Source organism: Rhineura floridana, chromosome 20, assembly GCF_030035675.1.
Source record: "Rhineura floridana isolate rRhiFlo1 chromosome 20, rRhiFlo1.hap2, whole genome shotgun sequence".
Classification (NCBI taxonomy): domain Eukaryota; kingdom Metazoa; phylum Chordata; class Lepidosauria; order Squamata; family Rhineuridae; genus Rhineura; species Rhineura floridana.
Genome location: NC_084499.1, coordinates 16,377,527 through 16,393,958, shown reverse-complemented (window position 1 = coordinate 16,393,958; position 16,432 = coordinate 16,377,527). Strand labels below are relative to the sequence as shown.

Sequence of the window (16,432 nt, the reverse complement as noted above, 5' to 3'; positions counted from 1 at the left end):
TCCAAAGTATGATAACCTCAGTGTCATCATTTTAGCTTCTAGTGATAGTTCTGGTTTAGTTTGTTCTGACGCCCAATTATTTGTCTTTTTCGCGGTCCATGGTATGCGCAAAGCTCTCCTCCAACACCACATTTCAAATGAGTTGATTTTTCTCTTGTCTGCTTTTTTCACTGTTCAACTTTCACATCCATACATAGAAATCGGGAATTAGCTGACTGAATGGCGTTGCTCCATAACTGCTAAATAATCTGATTACTATATTGATCAAGCACTGATCAATATAGTAATCGAATTATTTAGCAGTTATAGAGCAACACCATTCAATCAGGTAAAATGCAAACGAAATAAAAAGCTGTTGGGAGCTGGAGTCCAATAAATTTGGAGGGTGGCAGGTTCCCTACCCATGTCTTAAAGCTTTCCGAGCAGGGGTGTAGTCATCTAGGGTCTCAGGGGGTCTTAGACCCCATACTTTCTTGGGAGCAGGGTCCCAGCAGGGTCCCTATGTCTCCAGTAACCTACAACCCAATTAGCATAAAAAGGGCTTGAAAAGAGTCTTCTAACATGCTCCCTTGTCCTTTCTTGCTGATTGGAACCAATCGGAGTGAAAGGAGGTGTGTCAGCTACTGAGAAGATTCTTTGCAGTAGCTAACACTGTTCCCTTTCATGCTGATTGGCTCCTAGGGATGTTTGTTGCTGTGGGAGAAGGCGTTAACAAGGATCTCATTCTCAACCCAGCAGCAAAAAAAAAAAGAGTGGGGGCATGGCTGTGAGTAACATGAAGGGAACTTGCACTTCTGGATTTGACACGCACACACGTGTCCTGGACAGAAGGCCCCTCCTCTCCCCTCGCAGGTAGTCTGGCCTCTCTTTTCCGTGCAACGCCTCGCTCTGCCCTCGAGGTGGCGCTCGTCTCTCCTCTCTTCCAACTGCTCCCGCCCCTCGCCTGCCTCCGAATACAGGGGACCGCTGAGGGCGAGCGCGAGAGAGCGGCGGCGCGTTCGGCCAATCGCACGCTGCCTCTGGGGCCGCGGGGCCAATGAGGGAGCCGGAGCGGCGGAGCGGGGGGGGGTCGAGGGAGGCCGTGCTCAGGTTGGGCTGCGGTGGAGGCGGGGAGGTGTCGCTACCTTCCAGCCGAGAGCGAGCGAGCGAGGAGGGGCCGCCCCTGCAGTAGCAGCCGCCCCGGCATCAGCAGGTTGGCTCCGGAGCGCGGATGGTGAGAGGGGCTGCCCGCCAGCCCCGCACCGGCCCGGCCTCCAGGTAAGCGGCGTGGGCGGGGCTTGGGGTGATGGGGGTGGGGTGGGGTGGGGGTCGCCTACCTGTGCGACATGGGGACATGTGTGGGGGGGTAATGGCAATGTGAGGGGACAATGAGAAGGGTTTAGGGTCGCCTTTCGGGGGTGGGGTGGTGGGGTGGGGGTCGCCTACCTGTGCGACATGGGGACATGTGTGGGGGGGTAATGGCAATGTGAGGGGACAATGAGAAGGGTTTAGGGTCGCCTTTCGGGGGTGGGGTGGGGTGGGGTGGGGTGGGGGGCTGAAGGGGGTTTGGGGAGAGGTTTGGGGTATGTGGGGTGTAGAGGGTCAAGTGACGCGTTGAGGGTTGCGTGGAGGGGGGTCTCTGGGGTGGAGGGGGTGTGGAATCTGTTGGAGCTGAGGAGGGGTTTGGGGTATTTTGGGGGTAGAGGGTCGCCTGGCGGAGGATGGGTGGGCGTGGGGGGGTTGAGGAGTGTGAGAGGTTTGGAGGGGAAAACCGGATGGTGAGGGGTTTGGGGTAGGTGTGGAGTAGAGAGATATCTGACCCGTTGAGGGTTGCCTTGTGGAGGGGAGGGCTCTGGGATGGAGGGGGTGTGAAAGTGTGGGGGGCTGGGGAGGGAAAGGGGGACTGGGGAGGGGTCTGGGGTATGTGAGGGGACAATCTGACGGTTTGTGGGTCGCCTTGGGGGTTCTGGGGTGCAGGTGTCGGAGACTGGGCGGCTGAGCGAGGGAAAAAGGGATGGTGAGGAGTGGAGAGCTGTCTGGTGTGTGGTGGGGTTGCCTTGGGGGTTCTGGGGTGGATGTTGAGGGTGGGGGAGCAGGAGGGGGATGGGGGTGTGGATTTGGGGGGTCGTTTGACATATTGCGGGTTGCCTTGGGGCTTTTGGAGTTCAGGGTGTGTGAAACTTGGGGGTCAAGGAAGGAAAAGGAGTTTTGGTGAGGGGCTTGAGGTGTGAGAGGGGTGGAGGGTCGCTTTGATGTATTGAGGGCCGCCTGGGGTGTAAAGTGTAGGCGGATGGAGAGGAAAGGGTTATGGTGGGGGTGTGGATGTGGGGTGTGGAGCATCCTCTGCTGTACTGAGGGTTGCCTTGGGAGGGGTGGGTGTGGGGTGAGTTAGGGGTAGAGGAGCAGGAGGGGATGTGGGCTGCATTAGGGGGGTTATATGTTGAAGCATGGAGGGGCTTGAGCTATGAGGAGATGGGGCAGGAGGGCAATGGGCAGGGGTCCCAGGGTGTTGCGGGGAGCCGAGGGTTTAGAGGGTGGGGGGCAATTGGAGGCCGAGGAGTGTGCGGAGTTTGGAGGCAAAAGAGGTACGGTGAAGGGTTTGGGGTATGAGTGGGTCCATCAGATTGAGGGTCATCTTGGGGTGTGTGTGGAGGGACCTGGGGGAATGAGGGGGTGGTGGGTAAGAGGAATGAAGGCTTTGGGGTAGGAGGCAATGCGTGAGGAGCCTGGGCTGCCTTGGGGCTCGGAGTGTGTAGCATGAATTGGGGAGGCAAAGGGGGCATGGTGTGTGTGTGGGGGGTATGAGAAGGGTAGAAGGTCCTCAGATGGACTGAGGTTCCCTTGAGGGGGGGTTGAGATGTGTGCAGGTTAGGAATGGGGTTTTTGATAGTTATCTTCCCCTCTTGCCTCTGGCACATGGCCCCACAAAGGTTACCTATGAGGGAATGTGGCCCTTAAATTAGGGGATTGTGTGCTGGAATATGAACTGGCTTGAGGTATGGGGGCATATGGGGAGAAGAGTGAAGGGTTTGGGTAATGGTGCTGTGAGGGGCTGGAGGGAAGTTGGGGGTTGGGGTAATGGGGTTTAGGGTAGGAGGTGGGGGGAAGCCGTTTGAAGAGTCGGGGTTGCTTTGGGGGCTGGGGCTGAAGGAGAGAGGACACTGTGAGGCCTTGGAAGTTTCTTTGGGTTGTGTGAATCATGGGGGTTTGGTGCGTATGAGGGTGCTGTGAAGGATTGCGGGGGTGAGAGCAGAAAGGTGTATGCAGGAATGGCTGTATCGTATGCTGAAATATGACGTGGTATGGGAAACGTGGCTATGGGGCTGGAGGCTTGGGGATGTTGGGGGTAGAGGTGCACGTGGTGTTGGAATAACTGTGTTGTGAGGGCTGGGGAGTGAGGGCTTCATGTTTGGGGGACTGCTCGTTGGGGCCCACCATGTGATGAGTGGAATTTATGCAATGGCATATCCTGAATTTGGGGTGGAGAAAGAGGATGAAACATAGCCCAGCGTGGTTTGTGGGCTGTTCTGAGGACGGAGCAAGCGGACAGAGGGCTTAGTATGGGGCTGTTGAAGAGGCGGGCGGCCTGTGGAGGGGATAGTGGTGAAGATGTTGATGGCAAGGGCATGGATGACAGAGCGGTCTGAGTTGTGGGTGTGGGGGGGCTGGCCATGGGATGGGTGCAGGATGGGTGCTGAACTGCAGAGGCTATGGCTTTTGATGCCAGCCTCGTTGGCTAGGGAATGGTCCACCTGGGGTGAAAGGTTAGTGTCATGTGTTGGATGGAGGGTGATCACTGTGTGGGGTGTGAGGGGAGGTGGATTGTGAGCAGGGAAGAGCACTGATGGGTGAAGAGCGTGGAGTCCTCAAGAGGGGGTGACATGGCTCCTCTTGGAGTGGGTCTGCCATGTGAGGGAACATGTTGGAACAGGGAGGCTCTCCCGAGGGAGGGCTCTCATATGCTTAGGATGTGCTTTGGGTATCTGTCAAATACAGGGATGTACGTGAGCTGCAATCATGGAGGTTGCCGCTGATGTGCTTGCATGTCGTGGGTGGAGTGGGGTTGTCGTCCTTTGCTTGTCCCTGCCGGCCCCTGTCAGTGCCTTATTTCTTCCCCACACCCTCCAACCACAGGCTGGTGCAGAAGCCCCATTGCAGAAGCCCCACTGCAGACGGAAAAGGTGAGAGGAAGACCATCTCTCTTTTCTCCCCCAGACCCCCTTTCCCCCAATTTAGTGGCTGCAAATTCAGTCGCCTCCATTGATCTCCTGCATTGTTGCAGCAGCTGTGTGTGTGTGTGTGTGTGTGGTGATTTTTTCATAGTTTTTTTTTGAGGGGGGAGGGGGACAGAAATGATGCTTCGAAAATGGAGCTGATAGGTGAACAGGTTCTGTTGTTTTTCTGTTGCCTTGGAGAAGACAAGGATGGAGCTGGCGGTCTCTCTCTCCCCCCCCCCCTTCTTGGTTCTTGTAACTGCAGAGACAGATTTTACTTAGTGCTGGTTACAGAAAGGTAGTGAATTTCCCCGCTCCCCCAAATCGTAAGGAGTGATGCCTACAGGGAACAATCCATCACCTTGGACTTAATGCTCCCCTTCCCTCCTCTCCCCTGCATAAAAAAACACCAAACTCTCAAGGGAGTGTATTGCCTAGTGCTTCAGACACATGTTTTTACATCTCCCTTTGACTACAGGAGCCTGAATGGGAGATGTACGCTGCAGTCATATTGGCTGCACTTTCTGTTGGCTCCCCATTCTTGAGGCCAGGGTTTTGATTTCTGCACCAGAGCATTGCTCCGTTGTGCATGTAGCAATGGGCTTATTCCACAGGTTCAGAGCAGAAGTCGCTATTCCACTCCACCCCCCCATATCTTTAAAATATATGTTTTGTAAACAGGCATGTAAGCCTCTGAGCGTTCCACAGTCTCTTTCTCTTTTAACCTACTGCTGGAAAACAAATACCTTCTTCCCCAGTTGCTCGAATGACATCAGCTCTTTGCGCGTGTGAATCAACACTTCCTACGCAAGCTCTCTCAGCCACGGTCAGCTGGCTGTGCTCACGGACTTGCCCTTTTCCTTGGACGGCTGGATTGCCTTGCAAAAACTCAAAAGAAGCGAGGCAGCTGTTGAAAAATGGGGTGGGGGTGGAGCGGAAGTGGTTCCTGCTGTTGTGCATGGTGAGGGGGGTGCCTGTGGAGCAGTGTATCCTGTGAAAAGGCTTGAAAGTTGGCATCCCCCCCTTCTTCTGCTTTGCCGTCTCTGTGGAGCTTTAGGAAGCAGGTTTGTGTTCATTGTCCGTCCCCCCCCCCCGCGCCGCCATTTGATGAGTAGGATGCTCTCTGTGTACCCACGAAGGTGTAGAAAGCAAGGGAGTCTTGGAGGGGTTTGTATTTGGAGAGGTTTGTATTTGGAGAGAGTGTGTGTGTCAGAGACAGAGAGAGGCATGTGCACTGTGGCTCTGCTGGAGGAGGTTGCAGTGTGTGTGGCGGAGAGAAGAATGCAATAGATGCATGCAGAAAAGTGCTTTCCGAAGGTTTTATCATTAAGCAAATGCGTTGCACAGATTCCGAGCTGTCGTTCTGCCTCTTCTCCTTCGCCCACCCTCTGCTCCATGCCTTTGTCGATTCTACAAGTGGCTCAGGTTTCTGCATCTCTCTCTTTCTCTCTCTCTGGTGTTTGCTGTGTAATGTTACTGGCATTGTTCCAGCACTGTCAGGATGTCAGGTTGAAAATTCCCTTTGGGCAGAATTATCAAGATTATGACCTGTCAGGGGAGGGCTGTCGGGAGCACGGCTGCGCTGGTGCTGCAGTCGCTGAGCCCCAGCTTCCTGTATCTTTGCAAGGTGCAATGTATGGTTTTGGTTGTGGCCCAAGCAGATCTCTAAGGGACCATCTCGTGAATCCTGTCGCGGGGGGAGGGGGGAAGGACGCATTCTCCAGGGAATTAGAACAGAATGCGGACAGGTCTGTGTTCTGGAATTGCCCCATGGCACTGAAGTTGCCCTTCCCTCCTGCACCTGGTCAGGTTTATGGGAGGGCCACTTGGAGAGGGGAGTTGGAGAGAGCTCCCACGCCCCCCAGCGCAGAAACTGGATTTCCAGCAATTGTAGCCCTAAGGGCAGGGCTTCAGCTCATGACAGAGTATGTGCTTTGCAGGCAAAAAGTCTTGGGTTCAAATCCTTGTCATGTCTGGGTAGGACAGGGAAAGACTCCCACGCTGGCATTTTTGATTTCTTCTTCACTGTTTCCTTGTCGCACTTTTAGGGCTTCCCATCTTGTTCCCCTAGGATATGCTAGATGTTGCCTTCTTTCCTGTAGGCCTGCTTTAGACTGTCATTGCTCTCTGCTTGCAGTACCTGGCAATGACCAGAGACCCGTGTCCTAAGGCATGTCACCTACTCACAGGTCCCAGTTGTTTGAGTGTCTTGCTGTGTGGCAGGTTCATCTGTGGCTGTTGGGCACACTGGTAAGCCCCTCATCGGTTAATGCCCGGTCGAGTGGGCAGAGCTATGACAGGCATGGCGTTGGTGAGACATGGCTCACATCTGGTGAGTAGCCTTGTGCAAGAGTTTCTACAGTTGTGTTTTTGCTGTACTTTCTTCACTGGGGTCTTCCTGCTGCCTTTGCTGTCATCTCTTTGACATCGTAAAAACTTGCCTTCCCCCCCCCCCCGTTCTTTCAGGGCCTGAGTTGATTTTGTTCTACTCTTAGTGAGCTGTCAAAGCTTCTTGTGGCTGTTTACGTGGGCAGGGTGATTTTTTGTATGTGCTATGTTAATCAGTTGTAGGGGTTGTATGAAAACGTTAATGTTTTATATGGCTTTCCCTCCCTATGGTATAATGCAGTGGTTCTCCAACTTTTTCCCCACAGACCGCTTGAAAATTGCTGATGGTCTTGGAGAACCACTTAATGATTTTTTTTTTTGCCTGTTGTAGCAATTGTAGTGCACTGTGCTAGGTGCTGTATGATTTTAACTGAATTTATATAGCTTTTTATTTCTTGCATTGTATTTTATTGTGTTGCAGTTTGCATGCCACAGAATTCCAATTGTGCAATACAATAATGCAAGAAATAATGGAAGCAGTTAAAAATCAATATGAATATTTAACGTGGACATGCCACGGGCCACCTGAATGAAGCTCACGGACCGCTGGTGGTTCACGGATCAGAATTTGGGAAACTCTGGTATAATGCATTTAAAATGTAAGTCTCTTGGACACCACCAGCTAATAAGGCTAATAATTATTATAGCATATAAGTAAGCTTATAGCCATCTCTGAACTGCTACTTTATGTGATGCAAGGATGCTGTTGACAACAGACTTGGAGGTCCACAAGGCTGGCATCTTCTTAGGTTTTGGTTCTCTAATTTTATAGAAGCACCACCTTCAGGTCAGTGGTGTAGTGGTTAAAGTGTTGGACTATGACCTGGGAGACCAGGGTTCGAATCCCCACACAGCCGTGAAGCTAACTGGGTGACCTTGGGCCAGTCACTGCCTCTCAGCCTCATGAAAACCCTATTCATAGGGTCGCCATAAGTCGGAATCGACTTGAAGGCAGTACATTTACATTATTTTTTAGTAGTTGATGGGCCAGCCCCACTTACCCCAAAGACTTCCCTGCAGTTCTTACTCATCACAATTGACTGGGTGAATGGCTGTTTTTCAAAGGTGAGGGACCTTAGCTCAGTGGTAAAGCATGTGCTTTGCCTGACGAAGGCCCCATGTCAGCTCCTTGGCACCTCCTGTTAAAAGGGTCAGGTAGCAAGTGATGGGAATGGTCTCGGTCTGAGATCCTGGAAAACCATGGCCAGTCTGAGGAGATGCACAAATAGATTGACTGGGCAAAAGGCAGCTTCCTACTTTCTTAAATTCTGTGCAACAGATATTCTACAGTTGCAGCCCTAGGCTCCTCTTGCAAGGAAGGGTGGGATATACATTTTATAAATAAACAATACAGTTAGATGATAGAAACCTGTCTTATACTGTCAAAACCATTGGAGTGCCTAACTCAATGTTGTCTGCACTGACCGGCAGTATCTCTTCAGGTTTTCAGGTAGGGTTCTTTCACCGCTCTACTTGGACATATGGGGAATCAATGCCTGGGATGTAGCTCAGTGGCAGAGCTTCTGCTTTGCATGCAGAAAGTCCCAGGTCCAATCTCTGGGAGAGACCTCTGCCTGAAACCCCAGAGACCTGCTGCCGGTCAATGTATGATCCTGAGCCAGATGGACTAATGGTCTGACCCAGTAGAAGCAGCTTCCTATGTTCTTGTGGGTGTGAGGCATGTGCTCTTCTTTGAGCTATGCCACTTCTCCGGTCTGGGTGTGCGATATGGGCAGAGTGCATAAAGAGAAAGGTTTTTCCTCTCCTTCTCACAATACTGGGCCAGCCAATGAAATTGGCCAGAGATCCAGGCCAGACAGAAGAAAAGGCTTCTCCGCACAAACACTGATTTTAATTCATAGCTTTCACTGCCACAAGATGTGGCACTGTCCTTAGTGCCAAACGACATGCAATGTGAAATGCATGTAATGTGCAACTGATTCTTTTAAATAGCAGCCAAAAATATGCCCCTTAAATGCTTACACGCATTTAATGTCGCATGCAGTATGGCTGTTAGATGGCTTTAATGGGGAATTAGATAAATTAATGGAGGAGGAGAGATTTATTAGCTGGAACTGGTGAATAGAACCTCCATGCTTAGACGCAGTATGCTTCTGGTCCCAGTATACTGGGACAAAACCTGAAGAGGGCTGTTGTCATCCTGCTCTGCTTATGGCCTTCCTGGGATCACTGTGGGTAACGGCTTCTTGGACTAGATGGACCATTGGCCTGATCTAGCGTGGCTCTCCTTAAGGCGGGGGAGGTTATGAAGCAAATGCCAGGGCTGCAGCCAAAAACACCTCCACCACTTGCCTTTTTAATTTGGCACCTGCCAGGTGGCCTGGTGGAGCTGAAGGTACTTAAAGGGGGCTGCATTTGGCCCCTGGGCTTCTGGCTGCTGACTTCCAAGTCCTCCTTACCGCTGACTCTTAATAGGGCAGATCCATGAGAGATGCTGCTGAGCTCTTAGCTGTAGCGCAGGCAGAAGCTGTCACTGCTCGAAACCTGGAGTGCGTTTGATGACCCAAGATAAACCTGATTGGGTAATCCTCGGAACTTCACAGCTCCAACTGTGGCACGAATGACTGAAAACTCTCTGGGTTGCACCTGCCTGCAGGACAGAGTAATGGCAAGAGAAACTGTATTTTTGGAAGAGTGATAATTGCCCCTCTTTCTATCCCCTCTCCACTCTCCCTCTCATTGCCTTGGGTAAGTTGTTGCAAACTAAATGGCATTTGAGCTGAGATATCAAGTTACGCTGGCATTTGGTTCCAGCGCCTTCTATCAGCTCTGCCAGAACCACAAGGGGTGTGATCTACGCTTGGCAACAACCAAGGAAAAGAGGAGCCTTGTTTTGGCAGCCTGACATTGCAGTGTTGTGTGTGTGTCCTTATTTCAATAAACTGAAATCTGGGTGAAGAAGAGTTGAAAGTGTTCAGAGGAGGAATTAGTGGGCCGGTCCTGTCTGTAGAAACATTTTTTCCCATGTGAATCTCTATGAGTTTTTCAGATACCTGCTGTGCAGGCCTTGCTTTGGTTTCGATTTCTGGGGTTGCGTGCACACTGTTTGTGTTTAAGGCACACAGAACTGGGAGTTTGCTAAGGGTGCTGGGAATGGTAGCTCTGTCAGGGCAAACCCCAGTTCCCAGGATTCTGTGGGAGAGACTGAAAGAACTGGGCATGTTTAGCCTTGAGAAGAGAAAATGGAGGGGAGGTATGACACCACTCTTCAAGTACTTGCAAGACTGCCACACAGAGGAGGGCCAGGATCTCTTGTCAATCGTCCCAGAGTGCAGGACGTGGAATAATGGGCTCAAGTTGCTGGAAGCCAGATTTCAGCTGAACATCAGGAAAAACGTCCTACCTGTTACAGCGATACGACAATGGAACCAATGACCTAGGGAGGTGGTGGGCTCTCCAACACTGGAGGCATTTAAGAGGCAGCTGGACAGCCACCTGTTAGGTATTTCTTAAGTTGGATTCCTACACTGAGCAGGGGGTTGGACTCAGTGGCCTTATAGGCCCCTTCCAGATCTACGATTCTATGATTCTAGAAGTCATGTGCTTTAAATGTATGGTGTGTATGCAGCCTGGCTGGAGTAAAACCTGCTAGGGCTTTTTCAGCAGCAAGAGGGCAGCTTTGGAACTGGCTTCTCCAGGTAATAGAACCGCCTGAGTAGGGGACTAGAACAGCCTTGTTTTGTTTTTTGAACCACTTGCTGGTGATCAAAGGAATTCCATGTAGGAGAGTGAAATCAGCTGTTGGAGGAGGGACAGATTAGCCCATCACTCCTCTGCCAACCCACTTGATTCTCCCTCGAGGGGAGGAGGACAGCCAACTTTGGGTTAGGTCCCCAGGGTGGGGTACAGCTCCTTAACTCCCAGGCAGTGATAAAAGCTCTAAGCAGATTAAATCCTTTCATTCATCCAAACCCACCTACTCTCACAACCAGATGGCAGTAGCAGCCATAGAGGGCCAGAAGTGAAGTCCCAACAGGATTTGCAGTGCAGTAGCAAAAAAGTCTGGCTCCACATGACTGTCCTCAGCTTACTCTGGAAAACGTGTTGGATGGTCAGTTTCATTCCCCCCCTCCCCAAAGTGTCTGATCCTTAACAACTTCCAGTTGCTGGATCCTTCACCCTGGAGCCAAGGGCTGTACTCTGGAATTCCAAAGGACGGTTTTTTTTTTCTCAGTCCCTCATCTTTCAACCCAGCCAGACGTCAAAGGACTTCAATACTGTAGTCATTGCACATCTCTTGGAGATCCATGCCATCGAACCGGTTTCCCCAGAACAGAGAGGTCAGGCTTAGCGACGGAGAGACCTGAGCAGTCCTGGATCTCAAACACGTCAACCATTTCTTGGTCAAATGGAAATTCAGGATGGAGTCCTTATGGGCGATTCTCCCATGTCTCAATCAGTGAGGTCATTGCCACGTCTATATCTCACCGAAGGTTATCTCCCTGTTCCTATAAGGAAGGGGCATAGGAGATTTAGCTATGGGACCCAGCACTTCCACTTTTAAGCTGTTACCCTCTGGCATCTCCTTGAATGCGTCCTTGAATTCTGATTATGCTTCTTGCTTGCCTGGGTGAAGGATAGAGGTGTGTGTATGTGTGTGTATTCTGCATTTGTTGCTCCACCTAATTTTGACTCTGGCCCCGCCCACCACCACTGGCATGCGGCCCTTGGAAAGTTGCCTGGAAGGAATTGTGGCCCCCAGGTTGAAAAAGGTTCCCCACCCAAATGATAGGATCACTTGTTGCTTCTTGTCGAGGAAAACTAGAAAATGGCCAGACTCCTGGGTCTCGCTTTGGCCTAGGGCAGGAGCGAAGAGCCTGTAGCCCTCCCAGCATTGCTGGACTGCAGCATACATCATCCCTGATCTTTGGCCTGCTGGCTCGGGGTGATGCGAGTTGGGAGACCAGCAATCTCTGGAGGGCCACAGGTTTCTTCTCCCTGCCCTAGAATCTTGTGCTTTCCCTTAGCCTGCCTTCTGCCCCGTCCGTCTCGAGCGTGTTCACTTGAGCAGCCCGAAGGCACGTCAGCGTGTGCAGATGCAGCAGAGAGGGTCAAGCCGAGGTCCATGCCTCTAAAGTATGTGAGCTTGCTGCCAAAGTAAATGCTGCCTAGCAATTTATGCCTGGAGAGGGAGCCCAGTCGAGCTTTTGCTGTAGGAGCAGGCCACAGTATTTTTCATTCCAGTTTCCTGAGAGATCAAGTAGGGAGGTGGCTTAGTTAACAGGGAGATGAGATGTCCTGTGGGTGTCCCTATACCTGGGGGGGGCAGGAACCCCGAAAAGACTTTGGCCCATGATGTCCTTCCAGGGGATAAAAATGTAAGACCAACCCACTGCTGGATCAGACCTAACTAGCCACTGTTTGTATAAGCCTGTAGCAAGCCACGGTTTAAGTCTGGCTAGTGGTCATGGCTTGTTAAGAGAGAAGCTAACCACAATCCTGGGTGCAGATGCACTGCTAAGCTGTCCCCTTCCTGGCTTGTTCACCCACTGGCACCAAGGGAGGAATGAAAAGGGGTTCATCAGACTGAATGTGCTACCATGTAGCTTGTGTGCCTCATTGTTCATTATCCTATTCTTCTCTACGTGCAAGTAACTGCCATTGAATAATTAGTGGTGATGGTATATTGTTTGGCAGCATGCGTGAGTGTGGGAAACTGCATGGATCTGCCAACATAGCAACCAAACGTCTTGCCTCTAGTATGGATATTTGACCCCTAATATAGATTCTGAGATGGATGGCCCCACGTTTGCAGACTTCCTATGCAGACCTTGAAAGTGAGCAACTTAGTTATTTAATTTGAGCGGGGGGGGGAGATAACAGTCGCAATGGTGGCATATTCTATACCAGTGATGGTTTTGTTTTTGTAGATTAACCTTATACCCTTTCCTCCATGGAGTTCAGGGTGGCATTCTAACCTGCATGAAGGAAGTCAGACAGACAACTACTCGTAGAGCTTTGCAGCCGAGTAGCACTTGGGACCTCTGAAGTCGCAGTTGTGCAGGCGGGCCTCGTTACAGATGTAACCCTGGTTGATCTCTTAACCATGGTGAGCTCAGACCCGGTACGGTTGTAGCTCTGCCATGTCTAGAGATTGTTTTAATCGTGTACGTCTAGTCTGAGTGAGACTTTTCCTCCCAGAAGGCTTCCTTCAGAGGTCTGCCTTCTGAAGAAGCAAGCATTTGCCCTGGCACTCACATGCTGTCTAGGAACTTGGCTGTTCTAAGGATGCATTTCCTGACTGCCTGAGGTAAGAGGGCAGAGCTTGGCTCTGCTCTTGAGTGAAACTGGCAGCCAGCCACCTGATGTCCAGAAAACGGAACTGGCTGCCTTCCCCTGCTCTGCAACACGGAGACAACCCAACAGGCACAGCATGCCTTAACTGCTGGAGCAGAGGAGGGTTGTAGCAGAGGAGATACTGTCCTACAGCCCTGGCTGGCTGATATGCAGGACAAGCGTAAAGGTTGTCTTCTGTTTCTAGGTGTTCTTGTGCTCGCCAGGGAGTTAGGTTATGTCGCCATAAAGACTGGGGTCCTAACTGACAGAACCGTTGTTAGCATTTGTATTCCTCTTTGAGTGTTCAAAGCATCTCATGCGTATCACCTTGGCATAACATCCCTGTGAGGTAGGCCAGTTTCAGTCCACCATATTGCAGCTGTGGAGGCTGAGAGGTAGTCGCTGTCCCCCCTAAGATCACCTTATGAAATTGCAGTGAAGGTGTGATTTTTTTAAAAAAAAAACCTGGAGAACTTCCCTGCATGCAGGAGCACAGTTTTTCAGCTGGAAAATGTCCCTAGTATGGAGCCCCAGTAAAAAATGTTCTGTGTCTTATCAAGTGGATCTGGGGGGGGGGAGGAGAGGTAGTGAATAAGCAAATCCTCAAAATATTGCAAATATTCAGGAAACGTTGGTAAGAGAGATGAAATGCTCAGTATATCTCTTATAGCTCCTGGCGTTGTGTTTAAGGCTTTACCTCTCTCCTCCCCCTGTACATCTTATCTGAGATCAGTTGACTTCCCTGGAATTTCCTTGGGTGCTTTTCCCTTCCATGGTTTTCCCCTGAAATTTCACTTTAGGTGAAGGGGTGGCAATGCAACTGTGTTGCCTTCCCCTGCACTTCTTCCATGCGCTCCCATTGGCCTCTGCTTTTTTGACTTGAAATGACCCTCGCCACAGGAAGAGTGGCATACACTTCCGGGTTGTAGCCTCTATTAGCGCTACTCAGAGTAGACTTACTGAAAATAATAGGCTTAACTTAGATCCATTAATTTCAATGGGCCTACACTGAGTAGAATTAGCTGGATATATCTGTTTCTTGGTGTAGGAAGTTGATTTAAAAAACAAAAAAAACTTTTAGTGTTTTCTGGTTGCTTGTTTGCTTGTGCTGTCCTGGGCTCCCTTTGGGAAGAAGAGTGGGATATAATGTTAATAATAGATAAAATCAAATAAATATCCCTTCCAGTTGGCTGTCTGAGCAGTTTGGAAGCTGCTGTCCCAGTGACTGAATCAACGGCGGCTTCATTTTTTCTTTTTTTAAAAGAGCTGATTAAGTCAGTGTCAGGCGTCTGCCACAGTTGATGTCAATAGCCTTTGGCCCTTGTGTGTGGACCAGACAAGAGGTCATGAACCACACTGAAAGAGGGAGCCATAAAGGTGGAGACCAGATGAATGCAGGGTTAATTGCTGGAGGCAGCCGCAGGGAGGGGTAAGAATGGACATGAAGGAGGTGCCTAAGCCTGTCGGTCTCCTTCAGCTGGTGGGTCTCAAGTTGAGCTGTGTTGCAGCCTTAAAGGTGAGTTGGACCACTAATGCTGATGCCACTAATACTGTCTCTTCTCTCTTCTCCCCCCCCGCTTTTTTAAGAATAGAAGAGACTGAGAGAGCAACGAAAGGAAAAAGAGGGCAGGCCCCTTTTGATCTTTCATAGCTCGGTAGAAAAGGGAGTTCCATCAGATGCAGCTTTCTGCACCCCTGCCCAGCTTTTCTCATGTTTCTGTGTCTATAAACAAACACAAATAAATAGCAGTATTTCTGTGCCGCCATGTCATACAATATAACGTGGCAATTCAAGGTGTTGGTATTAACCTTTAAAGCCCTATACGGTCTCGGCCCAGTTTACCTGAAGGAGCACCTCCAGTACCACCAACTTAGCCGCCTGACTAGATCAGCCACGCAGGGCCTTCTCTCAGTACCACCAACGAAAACAGCTAGGTTGGTGGGAACTAGGAAGAGGGCATTTTCAGTGGCGGCCCTCACTCTCTGGAACTCCCTCCCGTTCGATCTTCGACATGCCCCTTCCCTGGATGCATTTCGCCGAGCATTAAAAACCTGGTTCTTTGGACAGGCCTTCGGGACCTCCGGGGTGGGCTAAGCTTTTATCACTATTACTGAATGCCCGTTGTTTACATACTGTTTTATGCTGTAATTTAATGCTTTATTGTCGACTGTATTGTATTGCTATGTATTTTAAATCGTATTTTAAATTGTATTTTACTGGAATTTAATTGTGTACGTCGCCTAGAGTGGCCTTGGCCAGATAGGCGACACAAAAATTAAATTATTATTATTATTATAAGAGGGTTCCACAGCACAGGACCAGCCTCTAGTGGAGGCCAGTCGGGCCTCTGTAACACCAGAGACAACTAGCTGCACTCCTCAGGTTGCTATCGCTGGTACAGGGACACTGGTGTCCTCTATTGCATCTGATCTCTCTTGAAAGAGAGAATCAGGACTATGGACTTGCGCAGTTAAATTTAAAAGTGGGGTATTGTTCCAGATTATCGTTAAAGGTGGTGCCTGAACAGGCTGTAGATGATGGGTAGAGGAGCTGTTGGGAGAACTACTGTTCTGCGCTATGAGACATGTCATCTCTGCGTGAATTAAAATGTCTGTATTTGCTTCTGGTTTAATACCATTTCTTTATGGTCCTCTTGTTTGCGCGGCACATAATGTAAGAAAACTGTTACAGTTGGAGGGAATGCATGTGGTTATCCTCTTGGTGCTGCCCGTGGAGAATGGACAAGCTTATCCCAGTGTAAAGCCTAGCGCCAGGTAAAGATGTACCTTTTCTCCCAGGCATTTGCTAGATTGAGACGATGTTCTGTTTTAATACGCTGCCAAACCTTCCTGTGGCTGCGTAGGGGGTGCTATTGCTATGGTTTTGTTGTTGTTATGTTTTATAGAGTGCGTTTTATTTGTTTTCGTTTTAACATTGTGTAACTCGCTTGGGGACCTTCAGGTGTCAAGCGACTACTACATCTAAATAATAATAATCAGCAGCAAGAGCAACCACCTGCATGATAACTTGAAGTGGGCCAAACTTGGTTTTAAGATTAAGCTGTGGACGAGCGACAACAGAGCTAAGTTGTCATTTGGCTCTTCTGTTTTGGAACCGGATGTTCTCTCGGAAGCTTTCCTCTACAAGGGAGAGGACGCAGCTCCTTCTTGTCAGTGTGTGAACATGAGATCCCGTGACAAAATGTTAGTGCAGATTGACCCGTACGTAGATAGCAGTGGCTTGGGTATGTAGGAAGTTGCCTTGCGTTGCGTTCGTCTAGCTCAGCGTTGCTCTCTCTCATTGGCAGCAGCCCTCCGGGGTTTCAGGTAAAAATATTTCCTGTCACTTGCTATGAGATCCTTGTGAGTGGAGATGTTGAGAGGCCTCTTTGTAAAGTGTGTGTGTGATGTTCCTATATTAATGTATATATGGTAAGTGTTGGTTGTTTAGAAGATACATGGTAAGTGGAGTGAAAGAGGAGGGGGAGTGAATGGGCAGTAGAATGCTAGATGATTGGCTGAGTGTTTAAAATGGCTGAACGTATAAAAGGAAG

General features: G+C 50.1%; 1 protein-coding gene across 6 annotated transcripts in view; it reads left to right on the top strand.

Moving 5' to 3' along the window:
* Nucleotides 1-1,086: 1,086 nt before the first annotated feature.
* SCAI (suppressor of cancer cell invasion) overlaps nucleotides 1,087-16,432 on the top strand; it is a 71,222-nt gene continuing 55,876 nt past the window's right edge. For 5 of the 6 annotated variants that reach the window (XR_009759758.1, XR_009759759.1, XM_061604057.1 and 2 more), the window contains exon 1: nucleotides 1,087-1,257. Coding sequence is in view for 2 of the 6 variants with exons in the window: in XM_061604057.1 (XP_061460041.1) it covers nucleotides 1,211-1,257 (47 nt within the window). In the remaining 4 variants the exon portion in view is untranslated. Of the gene's footprint in view, nucleotides 1,258-5,239; nucleotides 5,258-16,432 lie in introns of those variants that run through there. The other variant, XM_061604059.1, reaches the window with a different exon arrangement.